This window comes from Saccoglossus kowalevskii, chromosome 5, assembly GCF_978046115.1.
Source record: "Saccoglossus kowalevskii chromosome 5, keSacKowa6.1, whole genome shotgun sequence".
NCBI lineage: Eukaryota > Metazoa > Hemichordata > Enteropneusta > Harrimaniidae > Saccoglossus > Saccoglossus kowalevskii.
The window spans coordinates 34,673,807-34,690,982 of NC_140645.1; the positions used below are offsets into that span (position 1 = coordinate 34,673,807).

Here is a 17,176-nt window from a genome sequence, read left to right on the forward strand (position 1 = left end):
AATTTATTGTCAACATATTTAACTAGTTCATCAAATGTTAAATTCTATTTCACGATTATGACGGAAATCGGGTGTGTATATAACACATGGACATGTTATACAACTCACATTTTGTATCATTTTGTAAAAAGCTTCTATTACTCTATCATGTATCTCCTTTACCTCAAATTTAATTTCGACTAGTCTATTCCAGTCCTGTAATCAAATTATAATAATGTCAAGATGCATTCAAACTAGTATATATATCTACAGAATCAGTATGAGTGAACCATTATAGTATAAACTATTATTATACATCTGTCACTGTGACGCCATAAGGTACAGTGTGCCGCAATTTTGCGGTATGTTACGGGGTATTTTTATCCTACCATATTAGGAAATGCGAATACCGAATATAGAATGATTACGCGCGTAAGCGTCATCTAATTATAAAAACAAACATGGCTGCCACCAAGGTTTGACCGGACTCCACACAAAGAAGTTTGCTGATTCTGTTTTGGATTTGACTCCACACAAAGAAGTTCGCTGATTGGACATTTTGGATTTCGGCATTCTCATGATGTCTCCTTGGAAGCAAACGATGTATAATAAAGTTATTATGAGGTATCCTCGTATAAACCTCATATATTATAGTATAAATGTTACTTCACCAAGTATCAAGTCAATTAGTATGATATATCGGAAGGAACGATAAATCTTAATCGATGGTATCGCGTTATTCAGGTTTCACTACATGGACTATCAAGAGCGAGGAGGCCATAAAATAGTGTTACTATTAAATTTGAACTGTTTGACTTAATATCATGCGGCGAGTTTATATTACTTTTTCGTTATAAGTTATTCAATATTGCATGTTTATTGATTGTTTCATGTAATTGGTTCACAGCGAGATATCGCTTTCTGTGTGAAATCGCAGTGAACTTAAAATCACGTATTCACGTTACTACTCACATTTAACACTGACTGCCATCGAGCTGAAGTATTTGTTGGTGATTCAGATTCAGTAGAATCAAAATACTTTCCAATCATATCCACACAATTTCCAATATCTTCAAGTTCTGGTTGAAAACACTCATGTTGATACTTTCGTAGGCAGACAATCAAATCACAATTAGTCGACGCCGCGTCAACGAGAGAGAGGATGTCCGTCTTTGAAAGTGACCTTGTATCCACCACATAATGTATCAGTTGAATCGACATTGCATGTGCTATTTGTATATCATCTTTATGTTCACTAATAAAGAAACTCATAGATCAATTCTCTTTGCACTGTTAATGTTGAGAAATAGTGTTAATGTAAATGATGCGCGCGTGTCTATGTTTGTTTGTATAGAAGTGGAGCCAGTGGCCCGGACACACGCCAACAAAGTGGAACATTTTGTACAAGTGGAGCCGCACACATGGAGATTTTTCCTGATTTATATTAATATTTAATCAAATTTAGGTCAAGTTTGCGAAGATTAGGTTTAGTAAAGAGGGGAGGTTTGGTATATTAATATAATAATTATTGTACCATACCTTTGCCAGTTACAAAACCTAAGCTTCGCAAACATGTCTATGTTCAGTCACGGGATATTCAAATTCTTTTTAATTAAACTTAATTAAAATGCAATTCTACGTTGTATTGCATTGTCATTGAGCTTAATTAAACTCTAATTAAAACGCAACTTTATATAGGAACGCGTTTTAATCGAGTTCATATCGCTATTATATTGAAAGTGAATTAAACTTTATTAAAAGGTAATCCAATGTGTGGCGTACAACTAGGGTAACATCTTCGCGTGAGTGTTTGAGCGAGGAACAAGGAACAAAAGGTCGGAGATCATGCTCATATTTCACGTTCATGTGTATTCGTTTTAAGTTATACAAATTTTAATGGCATATGGAAAAAAATGACATACAAACTGGCGTACACATACCCTGCGTGACCTTACTACATTTTGAGGTAAAATGCCGAGGTCGCAGTATGAATTTATGAATGTTTGTTATTTACCTGCAGAGGGATATATACTTATTCTACATGCGACTCACGTCATCTGGATGCATTTTTGGAACAAAGGACGAAGGTCACAATTTGTGTTGATGCTAAGTATTGCGCTACAAAGGATGGCAGCTAAGATATGTGAAGAAAGAGTCAATATGTGTGTATATACGAGCATTTCACAAAATAAATACCAGGGAATCGCCATTACCTTCAAAGCTTGTCACACATGTTCTTTTGTGATCCCATATTAAGGACAAACGTGAAGGTAACAGTATATATGTGTCTAAGGTCTAAACTAAGGAACTGAGTGTTGATGTGAATATGATACAAGTTCTGGTACAAGTTCTGACTGATATCTAATTGGAAATTGTTTTGTCGAATATAATTTCAGAATGTGGTTTGTTGTTTCGTTATACAAAACAAAAACAGCTTACTACTTAGTTATATATATTCCAGTTCAGTCTACACCAGTATACCAGTATAAGATCGAATGTCACGCAAAATATTGTAACAGATGCACAATACCCTGAGTTAACTTACGTTAGATTAGCGCTTAAAAAGCAGTCCATATTTCTGCGCTTTAAAATTCCAAGGATGTTTTTGATTCGGACATCGAACTACAAAAAATAAAATGTTAACGTGTATACATTGAAATCTAATTGAACTATTCAATGAAACAAATGAGTACAGTATATACATTTACCTTGTAGGATGGCTCCATTTTACGCTCTTTATGCGTGTCGTTGTTTTGTTTGATGTCGTTATTGATCTTGACGTAGACAAGGTGTGTTGGAAATCTGTCATCGTTTACAAGCTTGGAGAAGGATGTACCACGCAAATTCTCGAGATAAGCAATACTCCTGGGTAGACTGTCATCCATTGCAAAAGCTTGTGCAATTTCATCAAAATGCGTCATTATGGTATCACTGAAATATTGGTAATATCATTGTACCAATTGGAAAACTATACCCGTAATCAGTGAAAAGTGTAATAGTTCAAATTTTCAAATAAGTTCAAGTTCAAATTAAATAATAGAAAACATCATATTCTTGAATACATAATAACATTGATGACCATTTACAATGATATAATATTAACATTCTATTCTAGGTGAATTGTATCCGCTATGTATATGTCTTTCTATACGAACAAGTTTAGTTTGCGATATTATTGTCCTAAGCAAAACACGACGAATTAGTAATCACGCTCTGCACATACGTCGTGATGAACATAGGAACCGACTGATTGATTACAGTTAGATAATATGCCAAACTCAATTTGATTAGCATAAAATTGGTTAACATCCAAAGATTGGTTGAAAATTAAGTAGTTTTGTAACGCTACAATGTGTTGTTCAGCTTGAGATAGGCACTCACGGCGAATAGATGAGAATGCATAACGCTGATTATATTCTTCTCATAAAACCATGATATAATAATATGATGATAAACACGTCAATCACGTTAATCTATCCCTGATTGGCAATTGTTTATTGCTGATAAAACATATTGAAATAACTCTAGACAACATCTATCTTACTATCAGTTTATCACAACTACTGAATTTGTATGGTAATATAGTAGATAATAATAATTTCTGGTGACATACTTGTAGTTTTTTTCAATATACATTTGAACATCTAGTCCGGATAATCCCCACCAATGTAGATCTGATAGTTGACTTATACTTGGCAGAGTAGACGTAGACTTTGAACTATATGTTACACAGTGCAGCAACGGCAATGTAAACACCCATTCTGTTTCCTTTCTCTTGATCATATCATTACACAGTTTGACAATGGCTGCTCGGGCGTCATCGCTGACAATAAAACATTCATTATTATTATACTTGTATATGTCATCTAAGTCAATTACATAAGATATCAATAATTTTTGTTTCAAGATTTTTTGGTATATATACTTTCTTCATCATTACATAAAACATGAATTTTACACTTGAATGACAACAAAAATCAAAACGACAAACCTAATTTTGCCAAAATGTTGGTCAATATCATTACGAATTTCACAACTGTGAAACAATGTCCGAGCTAATATACGTCTCCAATCTTCCTTGTTATCGAAAATATTGTACTCATTGCATATTACAGTAATAGCCAATGAAGAAATGATATCGTGCTTGGAGTGTGCTAGTTCTTTTCTTTCATCAAAATAGTTAAGTTTATCTTCCAAGCATTTTGTTATTATCTGTGGAAATCAAATATAAAATTATTTAGACGACCATAATTGACAGCGTGTGACGAAATATACATTTCAATATTAAAATTAATTACAAATTCTTACATTTGCTTTACGGATATTCTTAACCGGTTTGATGCTTATCTTGCCATTTTTCATCAATTTGGTTTCGGTGATTCCTTGTACCACTCTTCTGAATGTCTGTAAAGCCTCGTTAGCCTTGTTTTCCTCCCCATTCACAACAAACCCAGACCAGTTTGGAAGCATCGCTAACATGGCTCGTTCACAGTCCTCACGTCGTGTGTCTTTGTGATTATTATGTTCTTTTTGCCGTGACCACTCTAGTTTTCCAGGATGAATTACGTCATTGTAGATCCATATTTCATCTAAATAGTCAGTGATAACATATCAAAGTAAATGTAACTGCAAATTCATGAACAAATACCATTAAGAATAGAAAATGAATAAATATATTAGTCATTTGCATATAATCACGATTAATTAAATTAATTCCCGTTTGATTCTCGTTTCATTCCCCTGCTAATTGTGGGGCAAAAAGTAACGAAAATAACTTGGTAAATACTTACCGCTAGGATCTTCGAATTTCAATAACCTGTCAACTGTATGATAAGAAGTGGTGGTGTGAATGTATTCCCGAACGTTATATTCACCGTTTCTCAATGCATAGTAATACTGACATCCCCTTTTAAGATAAAACTTTGGAATCTTCATCGTACCATTCAGCCTATAATACCCTTCAATGCTGCTGCTTGAAGTAATTACATAATAAAAAACAGTCAATCAAATCAAATTAAGCACTACCATTAATCACTGCAACTAATAGAATGAATTACTGTAAAACCATTTTTTTCATTGATATTTAATTTCACTATGTTCATGTTTTGAGCATACTAGTATTCACTCTGTTTTAATTTCACGAATTTGTCAGGAAAACAATGAGTTTAGCTAATTTTACTTATCAGCGAAACTAGTGAAATTAATACCCAATGAATAATTAATTCATCTACAGTACCTTGCAATTGTAACACACAAACATGTTTATTTTAAACCTGTAAATGACATTTACCTTTCGGATTCCATATCACTGTCCTTAGTCCAGGGTGACGTTCCTTCGCGGCCTTCTTTGCCAGCAAACACTAGTTTCAATACACATTTTGTTTTGTTTTGGAAATTACTCATCGATATGAGAACAGTAAAGTGTACAATAGAAACTTTTTCATTTTCGCTGTTAATAATTTGTTGTCGACTGCAATATAAAATATTAATATAAATCATTGTAACTGTAACGATGTCGGACAGTCTTATGGCGTTTCACAAAATGATACAAATCAATTATTACTCACTCAATTGTCTGATCCGGTGGTGCAACCTGACGAAACAAATATACGTGTTAGAAATACATTAAAAACAGTTCATTATAGTAACCACTTTTGCACATATAGTTTTGCACTTGACAATGAAATTCTGCCAGTTTATGTTTCGACTGACATCTTTGTATTTATATTATCGTCTATTGTGCACATGATCAGGTTTTGTTTATTGAAAAAGTTATTTCATGTCATTTGACATGCATCATTTCATCATTTAGCCTGCCCGACAATGGGAATCTATTTTTAAATCCATTAGGTCTCATTATCATACACAGTTCTGATTGTAATAGACAATTAACCACAATGTATAAACGTATATACAGCATGAACAATCAGAAAATAAGATTAATGATTACACACCTCAGAGCAGACGTTTCGTTCTACAGGGTGTTGTTCATCTATAAATGGATATAAGTTGAGATAATTTAGCACGTGATACACATTGTACAATCACACATGGCACATCAAGCTTTGATCATAAAATAAAATATGACCCTAAACACATGACTATTTTATTTGAGATTGAATTGAAAAAAATCTTGTAAAAAACATTCTAATCAAAACTGCTTTTGGAAATTTTTGTATGTCTGGACGTAAAAATCTGTTTTGTTAAACACTTTTATTATCACTTTACATGTTGTTAAAATAACTGTAGAAAACAAACCGAGCTATATAAATGTACGTAGGTACGTCATAGTTCTTCCTAATAGCAAAGGACTGATAGATTTGTATGTCACAGCTCATATAATACATTGTATTTGTTATTACTGGTATTCAGGAGGAGTACATGTCATCAAACTATAACAAAATGTCAATTAATCGCCCGTTTCCTTAAATCAACTGATTTACCCTTTCCAAACTGATTCGAGAACATTTGTTTTTTTTTAACTTAGTCAAGAGAAACAGTTGACCTTTTTGGCATCATTGTTTGAAAACGAAACAAATCAATATAAAAATGACCTCGACACTAGTTTCAGACCACCTTCAAAGTGTTATCATTTCATTTCGGTCAAAGGTTGTTTTTAAAGCTATTGTACTATGTTGTTGGGTTTCTCAACGGAAAGATGCACATGCAATATATTCAATATAATTGAGTTCATTTCTTTACAGGAAATATAATAAAAAAAAAACTAAATAAGACAAAAACATTTTTTTTCCAGTATTATCATTGTTCCTAACATTCCAAGCTCCGATACGACTAAAACGAAGCTATTGAAATTGTTCGTCTGAATGTCTCTCCAAAATATCGTATTATGGTGGTAAACACAAGTCATATGCAATAATTAAATTACCCACCGGTGGAAAAGTAAACACATTCTAATTCCCATTCCTTGTAGTACTCATCAGGATCTGAAAACGGTGGATTTACTTTATCTATGAACCTTGTTGGTATATTCAACTTCACAGTTAGTCCCTGGTTTATTTTAATCCCAGTCACTAATATATGTCTTATAGGAGCGGAAGTCTTCTCACTAGCGTAACATCGGAGTTTCTCCAATGTATTGCGCATTGTTGGATCCAGATTCCCGTTTGGAAAAAGCACCATGAATGATTCGTATTCTTTCACTTAAAGAAAAAATTGGCATACAATATTGTCAAATAATGAATTTCAATTGATGTGCAACATTGATATATGGCAATATTTCGCGTACACAAGATATTGAAAAAAACAAACAACGTGAGTAGCGCTGCAACATTTCGCAGCAATAGACTTGGTTAGGATATATATGGATTTACTGAACATGCAGAATATGAATTGATTAAAATTACACATATTAGGTAGAACATACTGTTCGACACAAATGTGTAGTAGGAATAAATTTTAACTTGATAATAGTAAAATAAACAGTAACATATTGAGTGGATATATAATGATCCATAATCCATGAAAATAACCAAAAAACTGTAAATACCGATGTAAAATTATTAATAATACTATTAATAACAACAAAAAACATTAAAACACTATTTAATATTAAAGGAAATACATAAATATATTGCTAAAAAAGGTTACACAGTTTTGCAGGAATTTCGTCACATACTAATGTATAGAGTAATCTGTGTACTTACGAGTCTGATCAGACCAATATTGAATGATGGGAGACTTTATCCGAGTTTCCTTAAAAATATCCAATAATTTCGATGCTCTTTTTTGTTTCAGCTCTTTGAAAACATGGTCCATAAGATGAAGATTCTCATGATGGAACAGACATTTTTCTTTCAGGAAGTGTAATAAGTCTGTTGAACTGACACCTTCAAATGATTCTGAAAGACCACATATACCAATATCTAGATGAAAAAAAAACAATAAAACAAACTGTAATATGACATTAACATTTATAAAACCTGATTACACGAAGATATACAAACATTATTTTAAGGCGACTCAAATATGTCTGTAAATTGATTATATATATATGTTGTTGTAGTTGTATTATTCCTTGCATGTACCTGCATGTATTTGATCAATTAACTTCGCAGTGTTATTCTCAAGACATTTTGAAAGTTGCTCTATAAGGAGTTCAAACTTCTTCTCGACCGTGTCCATCCTGTAGCCCAGTATTCTGTATATTAATATAAGATCAAGTGATCAATTGTTACATACAGATTGTAAAACGAATATTCAATCAATTCAGTGGTCGGGTAAATATTTTTCGCGCATATTCTGCTTTGTCTGATGTGAAGATAGCACTATTTAAATTTGACGTTAATGATGTAGACTTGGTCGATGTTTCTGGCGTATATTACGCCACAAATTACTAACAGTGAAAATGTTGTATCAGTGTAAACTATCAACCCAAAATGTAATACAGCCCCTATATTTAGGGTTAGCATTACAAATAGGGCTGTTTGTTTTTAGATTAAAAGTTGTTATTACCAATACAATGTATTTTAATTTAGGGATACGGTAACATATTCATCAATTCATCGATTTAATCAACAAGTGCTTTTAGGCTGGCAATAATCTCAGGAAATCTTTCAACAGAAATGACATCAGAGTCAGATATAGCTGTATGAAAAATATAACATGTACTATTAAGAGAAAAACAACAACAACAAACGCCAACTTGCGATCAATAAGAACACCACGACCGATAACACAAAAAATAACAAGCTAGGCAATTGCCAGAGAAAAGAAACGGAATGCCCACTGGACGGGAAGTGTTTGCAGTCTAACGTCATGTATCAATCGGGAGTTACGCGATTAGATTGACAAAAAAACTAGCGAAACTTTAAAACAAGGTACAGAAACCACACTGCATCATTTCGCTTTCAGGTCTTTGGCATTGCGACAGAACGGAGTAAGCATGTTTGGTCACCCAAGGAAAAAATATTGAGCATAGAATGACATGGACAATCCTTGCTCGTGGTCGCCCGTACAACAGCTTCAGCAAACGATGCATATTTTGTTTGAAAGAACATATATTATCATAATTTTTAGACCCCACCACTCCACAAATGAAATGAACTTGTATTATCACGTCGACACAGATCAACAGCACTATTATGTAACACTTGAACGCTTTAATTTTATTTAATATGTTAAGTTTATAATGTATCCTCGTTGGTGCAGTGAACTATTAAACATAACGATCATGATGGGTGAGGTACTTGTACCTTACGAAACATTGCTGTCGATATTCATGCAGTTGTGGTTAATTCTTCTATTACCGGATGTATATATATTGATATATACCTTCTTCCACATATATTTTGTATTAAAATGTTGTTACCATGTTAAATGGTATCAGCATCATCTCCGTAAAGTGACATAAAACGTCTCGTAAATTTCATCACATGGCATTGTCATATTCGACATTACTGATTAATTTCGTCAACTGAGTATATATAAAATACAAGAATAAACCATTTAAATAATCATCATGATCAGCTTCATGAAAATCAATCGGACTTGTGTGGTTCTAACTGTACGTCTTTGCGCTCAATTTCATCTCTCAGACATGCCTTGATTGATTTGAGTCAAATACGTTATGTCTCAACTCGTTGATGATATTTGACAAGCAATTCAATAAAACATCAACAAGTGCTACAATAGATAAATACAATACAAATATCGTGTTGGTCATAATTGTTTATAATATTATCACCGTGTCAAAGTTTACTTGTGACAATTCTGAAAGAAACACATATAGTGATGTGTTTGAGAGCGACACCTTTACATTCAGACCACCCAAATACATCACGGTATCGTTAACAATGCCTGTACGTCAACCTGAATAATAAACAACTATGTCTATAATGGTGGCGCTGTTGGAAGTGAGACACTCTAAATCGTTCTAATGTACCTAAAATATCGTGTTCGTTGTCAAGTTTTTCTACTGTGGCTGGTCTATGGAGTTATTGTGATTGTATTGTCAACGTTCCAGTTGTCTGGCAGTTGTTTAATTAACTGAATAATAGTCATTTAAACACGGACGGATTGACTGAAAACTGAATGATTACTAGTTATTTATGCATAAGCTGTTGTAAGCTGATCAATACATTCTTTTTACAGAACACCCCCTGCGGTTGAACAATACCAAAGAAATCATGTCTAACAAATACAATGATTGTTCTAAAATCACTTTGGTAAAATTCACCCAAGGTGATCTGTATCTATGTGCAAACTCATGTAATTGCAGCCGATCATGGCCTGCCTAATTTAGACACAAACAAACTGCCATGATCATTACAGATCTTAACGTTGTTAAAACGTCACAACCAAGCGTCCTGAAATTTATGTAGTTCATGAGCTTTTATTGCGAGAATATGAGAGCAAAGTTTTACCAAACTCAAGATTCAAACAGTAATTTGAGGAAGGAAAATTCAGCACTCCGTAAACGGGTTTCATATTATACATGAGAGTGAATTTAGAGGTAAGTTTTATTTCGAAACCAGGGAATGACGAAGAAGGAACAGGTGGGATTGTTCTAGGTGTATTACAAAAATCGACCCAGCACTTCAATCAGTGATATCAAATCTCATTGGACAGAAACATAGAGCAAAATAAACTAGCAATTAGTTTAATTTAGCATGAAATTATGCATCATAACACAAATTACACAAAATAAATAAGTTGAAAAACGTTGTTCGAGCTATCTGTCGAGTGGATTGAAGAAGTGTAAACCGTTGTTTAAAAATAAAATTAACGCTTTAAAATACAGGATATTTATACAATGCATCTAGTCTAATTTATATATTTAGAGTTGACAAGAATTTGCTGCCAAACAAATGAAACAAACGAAATGAAAACAATCTTCACCGCTATGGAAGCAGTATGTCGGTGTTTGAACAATCAATTACACATGGTGGTATTACGCTATGGAATAAACTCAGTAATAATTTAAATGTATAAACATCATAAATGCATTTAGATAGCAATACAAATCAATTCTCATTACAAAATATGAAGAGTATGTAAATATATATACTTGTTTTCGTGTACTTACATGCAATTGTAAGTACATGCAATTGTCATACTTGATTCATATATTATTGAATGTTTCTTAGTTATAGAATTTATTATTTGTTGTTCTCTCCTTCGTCAAACACTAGATACATCATTATTTTTTCTAGGCAAATATAGGAATGTATAACTTCATATTTGGTATATAGCATGTATAGGCAAAGCTTTCTTACACTAAATTTTATTAGTGATTTGATTTTGAAACAATTACGTTTAACTTATTGGTCTGATTGATCTGAAATCGCGCGTTTCACTTTGGAGATGCACTTTTCTCCTGAATGTCACATGAGTAGATAGGGTTCCTCTGATCTCATCAATATGCATAACTGTTAAATCTCAAGCACTGCTGCAAATAAATAGATGCAAGCTAGCTTATTATGAAAACATTTGACAAGAGAAATGACTAAAATTGACGATCATAAATGGTCAGGTGAATAATCGCTAAGCATAAAATATCTGAAGACAAAGTTGTAGACTTGGATATGCAAGCATTGACATGTTGAAGGAATTGAACAACAAATGTAACTAATATATGACCTTTTTTTCAAAAAATGTGAAGACTTCTTATTTAGGTTGCTAATAACACTACACAGGCCTATATATCCCATATAAATAATTGTTCAAAACACACATAAGCATTTGGCAATTTTATAAGCTATATGTATTGATTAAACGCATACACTACACAAAATAAAAATGCAGTATCAGAAAAAAAAAACATGCTTCAAATATAAACCACCATCAATAGAATCCATCCATCATAAACTGAGCGTATGAACTACACAACAACAGCGACAACAAAAACAGCATCACCTAACTTTCATTTCAGTTAATTGTCTTTTATTACAAAGGTGTCTATAAATATATTTCCAAATAAACTAATATTGTCTATTTCAAATTTGGCTATAAATCTCAAGTTAATTATGCCATGTTTTGTCAAGCAAAAAACATTTTGAATTTCGTCGACTGTAGTGGTGCCCAAAACTAATATCTACTCCTAATTACAATTACAGGCAAATAATTTTTAAAAATAAAAAAATATATGCACAGCAATTCAGAGTGATACATCATTAACATATCAATACGCTTATAGAATTCTCTCAACTCATTGAACAATAGGAAACACTCATGTAGGCTGAAACAATTTGTTAGCGGGTTTTATGCTTGGTTAAATTGTATCTGGTGGAAAAATAATATGATTGGAAGAGCAGTAAGCACCTGGGTTCGTACAAGCGTATCTCATGTATTTGCATATTCACCAAGGGAATCGTGTCGTTTAGAAGAGGCGAAAATAGAGTGTTCGAAAAAGGTTAGTATCAAGCAAAGTACTGAACTAAAAAAAAGTCGTGCACAGTGTTGTAATTCGCATTTGGGTAATGTAAGTTCAACGAATTTTAAAAGAAGATGTTCTTGTCTACGTGTTTATCATTAGCAAAATAAAACTATGCAGTCAGGTTACAGTAAGTAACTATATTGCTGGATTCAAAGCATATTTCACGTACAAAGTTGAGCCAGTATTTTTCTGCCGACAATGTAACTTTTGAAGACGCACTGAGTGGTCTTAACCTCATAGTGTAATGTTTTGCCAGAATTAATGGAACACACTGTAAACGTTTGCAATTGAAGCTTACACTAGGGTCTACGTTTCTTTACTTTGACTACTTTACAGAGAATGAACGTACATACAAAGCTGAATTCTAAAGTCGGTATTAGAAAGTCAAAACAAGTAACTTAAAAGCGGGGCAGCTGTTTACATTGCACTAGTCGTGATTGTGTGGAAGCAAGCACATATTCAGTCCGGCGTTGTGTTGTGTACTTTAATTTTAAGTCGCAATTTGTGTTTTTGTAAGGTAAGGATTTATTATTATCGGCTATTTAGGCGGCCAAGAAATGAATGATGTAGGTTCTAATCTTGGAAGTACTGAGAGTTGATACGAACTTAAGTGAACTGGTCACTTTTTTGTCATTTCGTAGCACATGTTTTGCGAGACAATTTTAGTCTACAATATTACATTAAATTACTGTTATTACTTATACAATTCGTGTTCACTAGGAAATACATATTTCATGCTGTGCAACGATTTGTGAGTGACTATGATGGACCTGTTCACTGAATACAAAAGAAACGTAAAAATAAATACAACAAAAGCAGTGGCTACAACCAGCATAGTACATAAAGGAACATTCCTACTGCATGTACCAACGTATGTATTAACTTATGTTGACCTTACTGTGTTATGCTGTACAGTTCCGAACAATGGCAATGAATATAAGACACAACCTTTGAACTAAATACAACAAAAGAATAATTTAACGAATCTGAATAGTCTAGACGAGTATTCTCACTTGATCACGCACACTCGCATACGTCATGACGCCTTTCATAGGTACTAATTAAAACATGTATGCCAACAAATTATATCATTGCTAAACAAGTGTTGGCAGAGCCATCTCGATGCTGGGAAAAAAAAGAGTATTTAAAGGTGTGTTTTGGAGCAATGGATTGGCGAACAGGCAGAAAAGCAATTTCAAGATCTTTGACTTTGTTTTAATGAAAACTTGAAGTATCCATGAGGGTACGTATTATTATTTATTTATTTTGGAAACTCAATTTTTAACTGAAGGAATTAAACTAAATTAAATAATCATGTTAGAAATGACTACTGTTCAACTCCGGACCATTAATTGTACTTAGCGTATGTTACTGTGACAATCAACCAATTCGAGAAAAACAGTCAACAATGACTAAGTGCATGGTCACAGCCTAATCGCTAAAATCACAGAAAACTCTAAGACAGGAAGAGAAACACGAGCGATGTATTCGAACAACAGGCATTATGGCAGCCAAGTTTGTTTCACCTCGATCAATGTAGTAATACCCACGATGCACTATTCCATAGGCGTGGGTATGTGGAAGTTCATAGCCAAGCGTACGGCGGTCAAGAACAAGGTAAAAAATAACGTGACGAGACCAACACGATTTGTCGTCGATTTCCGGGTTCGAGTGCGTTTCATACAAGAAGATCGATACAAACTACACCGCCGAGTGTAGTAGACATAATCCCGATGGCAATAGGAAGTTCGAAGGAAGCTAATACAGTTTATTTATAACAGACGAAGTAAATAGAAATCACTTTTCAGTCCTCGTTGACACACAAACGTAATTTAATACACACTACTACAGTTCGACTAAAGTTTACGAACACCACGGTCAGTCACACAAAGTCCCCCAAATTCAAAAGGGATTTTTAAATGCACCGGGGAACACGAGACGAACAATTGTGCATACTTAGATGACGACTCTATACACAGCGTGAAAATGGCAATTTAAACATTGCTAGCAGATTTTCCCGGGCAGATTTACATGATAATACAGTTCGATAACACGGCCCGTCACATAAAATCCATCAAAAGGGAACTGCAAGTCGTATAATGCCAAAACAGTACTATGATTTCACAACTTTCGAATTATGTTCGATTTTATTGACGTCCACTATACAACAGTATAATGTCTTCCCGTTCGCAAGAACACAAAGCCTAAACTATCAGAAATTCGTAACACAAAATTCGAGTGATGGAATAACAAGATTACTCAATATTTGTAAATTCAATCCATCGAAAAAGTATAAAAAACATTTTTATAAACAATTTTAATGATATATATATCTGTTTAATTCGTTTAAAAGATTCCTCTCATTAGTAAATAGCGCCCTCACTCCACAATATTTAGAATGTGTGGTTGGTCAAAAGTTTGATGAGTCAGGTGCATCTATTGGCTAAGCTTGTTGTACTTAGATGCAAATGAGTATAGGAACCATTAATGCTGTAGGGTGTACTGGGAGGGGTGGAGGATTTCATGTTTGTAATGACTGGTTGTAATGCGGTATCTCGTTGTTTTCAAGATGCAGCCTGATATTTGTTGCTTTCTTGGTTGTTCAATTGTGGCTAAAATTTGTGTGGTGGGTGGAAGATGTGTTTATTGTTTGTTGAGTCATTGTTTAGACACCCTGCAGCTTGAAATGGTATGGTCCAAATCCAAATTCGATATGGTGGTGTTGAATATCTGTGCGATATGGCAGTGTCATCTAAAAACCAGCATCAAAATGATTTCTGTTTGTTTATTTATTTACTGTTGTAGATTCTGAGAACTAGCCATTGAATATGATGTCGGGAATAAATGGTTTTCTGAACAAGCTTTATTAATTATTGCTGGCAATATTCCAGTATGAATTGGGAGCAAACAGTGACACCAAATCTAGTCGTTGTATTGTTATGCTTTTAAAATATTTTTTTTTTAAATAAAATAAATTAAATAGAAATATTATGTATATTTTTGTATGTGGAAACATGGCTTGCCCACTAAAAAATATAAAGAAGTGTGGTCTGCAGTTCTTTTTTTTAATTTTTTTATTTGTGAAAAAAACTTTAGTGTAAACAATAAAACACTCACAGTGCAAGGCTATTTCACCTACATGTTTATTCTCTTGCTTGAGTGTGAAAGTACATGGTTTAGTGACTACCTCTTATATTTTTAAATTTTAGAATTTTTTTTTATTTGGGAAGGTTCTTCTATAAAAATAGAACAGATGTAATGAATTATTTATAATATTTTATTTTAATTTCAGAACTAAAGCAAATTCAATATCTGAGACGTATATCGTAGATGTATTCACTGCGCCTCGGCTACCAAATCTATAGGAACAAGTTAGAAGTCATGCCATAGTATGTTTACAGGTGAGTGAATTGTATACCTTCTCTAATTATAACATAACTAGATACTCACTGCTTGTAATATTGTAATGAATTAATTTTAATATTTTATTTTAATTTCAGAACTAAAGCAAATTCAATATCTGAGACATATATCGTAGATGTATTCACTGCGCCTCGGCTACCAAATCTATAGGAACAAGTTATAAGTCATGCCATAGTATGTTTACAGGTGAGTGAATTGTATACCTTCTCTAATTATAGCATAACTAGATACTCACTGCTTGTAATATATTGTAATGAATTAATTTTAATATTTTATTTTAATTTAAGAACTAAAGCAAATTCAATATCTGAGACGTATATCATAGATGTATTCACTGCGCTTCGGCTACCAAATCTATAGGAACAAGTTATAAGTCATGCCATAGTATGTTTACAGGTGAGTGAATTGTATACCTTCTCTAATTATAGAAAAACTAGATACTCACTGCTTGTAATATATTGTAATGAATTAATTTTAATATTTTATTTTAATTTAAGAACTAAAGCAAATTCAATATCTGAGATGTATATCGTAGATGTATTCACTGCGCCTCGGCTACCAAATCTATAGGAACAAGTTATAAGTCATGCCATAGTATGTTTACAGGTGAGTGAATTGTATACCTTCTCTAATTATAGCATAACTAGATAATCACTGCTTGTAATATTGTAATGAATTATTTTTAATATTTTATTTTAATTTCAGAACTAAAACAAATTCAATATCTGAGACGTATATCGTAGATGTATTCACTGCGCCTCGGCTACCAAATCTACAGGAACAAGTTATAAGTCATGCCATAGTATGTTTACAGGTGAGTGAATTGTATACCTTCTCTAATTATAGCATAACTAGATACTCGCTGCTTGTAATATTAGAAGTGTTATGAATTAATTTTAATATTTTATTTTAATTTCAGAACTAAAGCAAATTCAATATCTGAGACGTATATTGTAGATGTATTCACTGCGCCTCGGCTACCAAATCTATAGGAACAAGTTATAAGTCATGCCATAGTATGTTTACAGGTGAGTGAATTGTATACCTTCTCTAATTATAGCACAACTAGATACTTACTGCTTGTAATATTGTAATGAATTATTTTTAATATTTTATTTTATTTTCAGAACAAAAGCAAATTCAATATCTGAGACGAATATCGTAGATGTATTCACTGCGCCTCGGCTCCCAAATCTATAGGAACAAGTTATAAGTCATGCCATAGTATGTTTACAGGTGAGTGAATTGTAAACCTTCTCTAATTATAGCATAACTAGATACTCACTGCTTGTAATATTAGAATTGTAATGAATAAATTTTAATATTTTATTTTAATTTCGGAACTAAAGCAAATTCAATATCTGAGACGTATATCGTAGA

At 33.0% G+C, this 17,176-nt stretch overlaps 1 protein-coding gene across 1 annotated transcript in view; it reads right to left on the reverse strand.

Annotated features, from left to right (window-relative positions):
• Window positions 1-17,176, reverse strand: part of LOC100367095 (E3 ubiquitin-protein ligase rnf213-alpha-like) — a 196,441-nt gene that overhangs the window by 49,331 nt on the left and 129,934 nt on the right. Inside the window, exons 2-15 of the mRNA XM_085498959.1 lie at window positions 8,025-8,137; window positions 7,644-7,862; window positions 6,870-7,139; window positions 5,934-5,971; window positions 5,547-5,572; window positions 5,270-5,449; window positions 4,770-4,951; window positions 4,288-4,568; window positions 3,971-4,191; window positions 3,593-3,802; window positions 2,688-2,910; window positions 2,525-2,601; window positions 952-1,234; window positions 109-195 (exon numbers count right to left, since the gene is read on the reverse strand). Of these exons, the coding sequence (XP_085355085.1) occupies window positions 109-195; window positions 952-1,234; window positions 2,525-2,601; window positions 2,688-2,910; window positions 3,593-3,802; window positions 3,971-4,191; window positions 4,288-4,568; window positions 4,770-4,951; window positions 5,270-5,449; window positions 5,547-5,572; window positions 5,934-5,971; window positions 6,870-7,139; window positions 7,644-7,862; window positions 8,025-8,121 (2,394 nt within the window). The 5' untranslated portion in view covers window positions 8,122-8,137. The remainder of the gene's footprint in view (window positions 1-108; window positions 196-951; window positions 1,235-2,524; window positions 2,602-2,687; window positions 2,911-3,592; window positions 3,803-3,970; window positions 4,192-4,287; window positions 4,569-4,769; window positions 4,952-5,269; window positions 5,450-5,546; window positions 5,573-5,933; window positions 5,972-6,869; window positions 7,140-7,643; window positions 7,863-8,024; window positions 8,138-17,176) is intronic.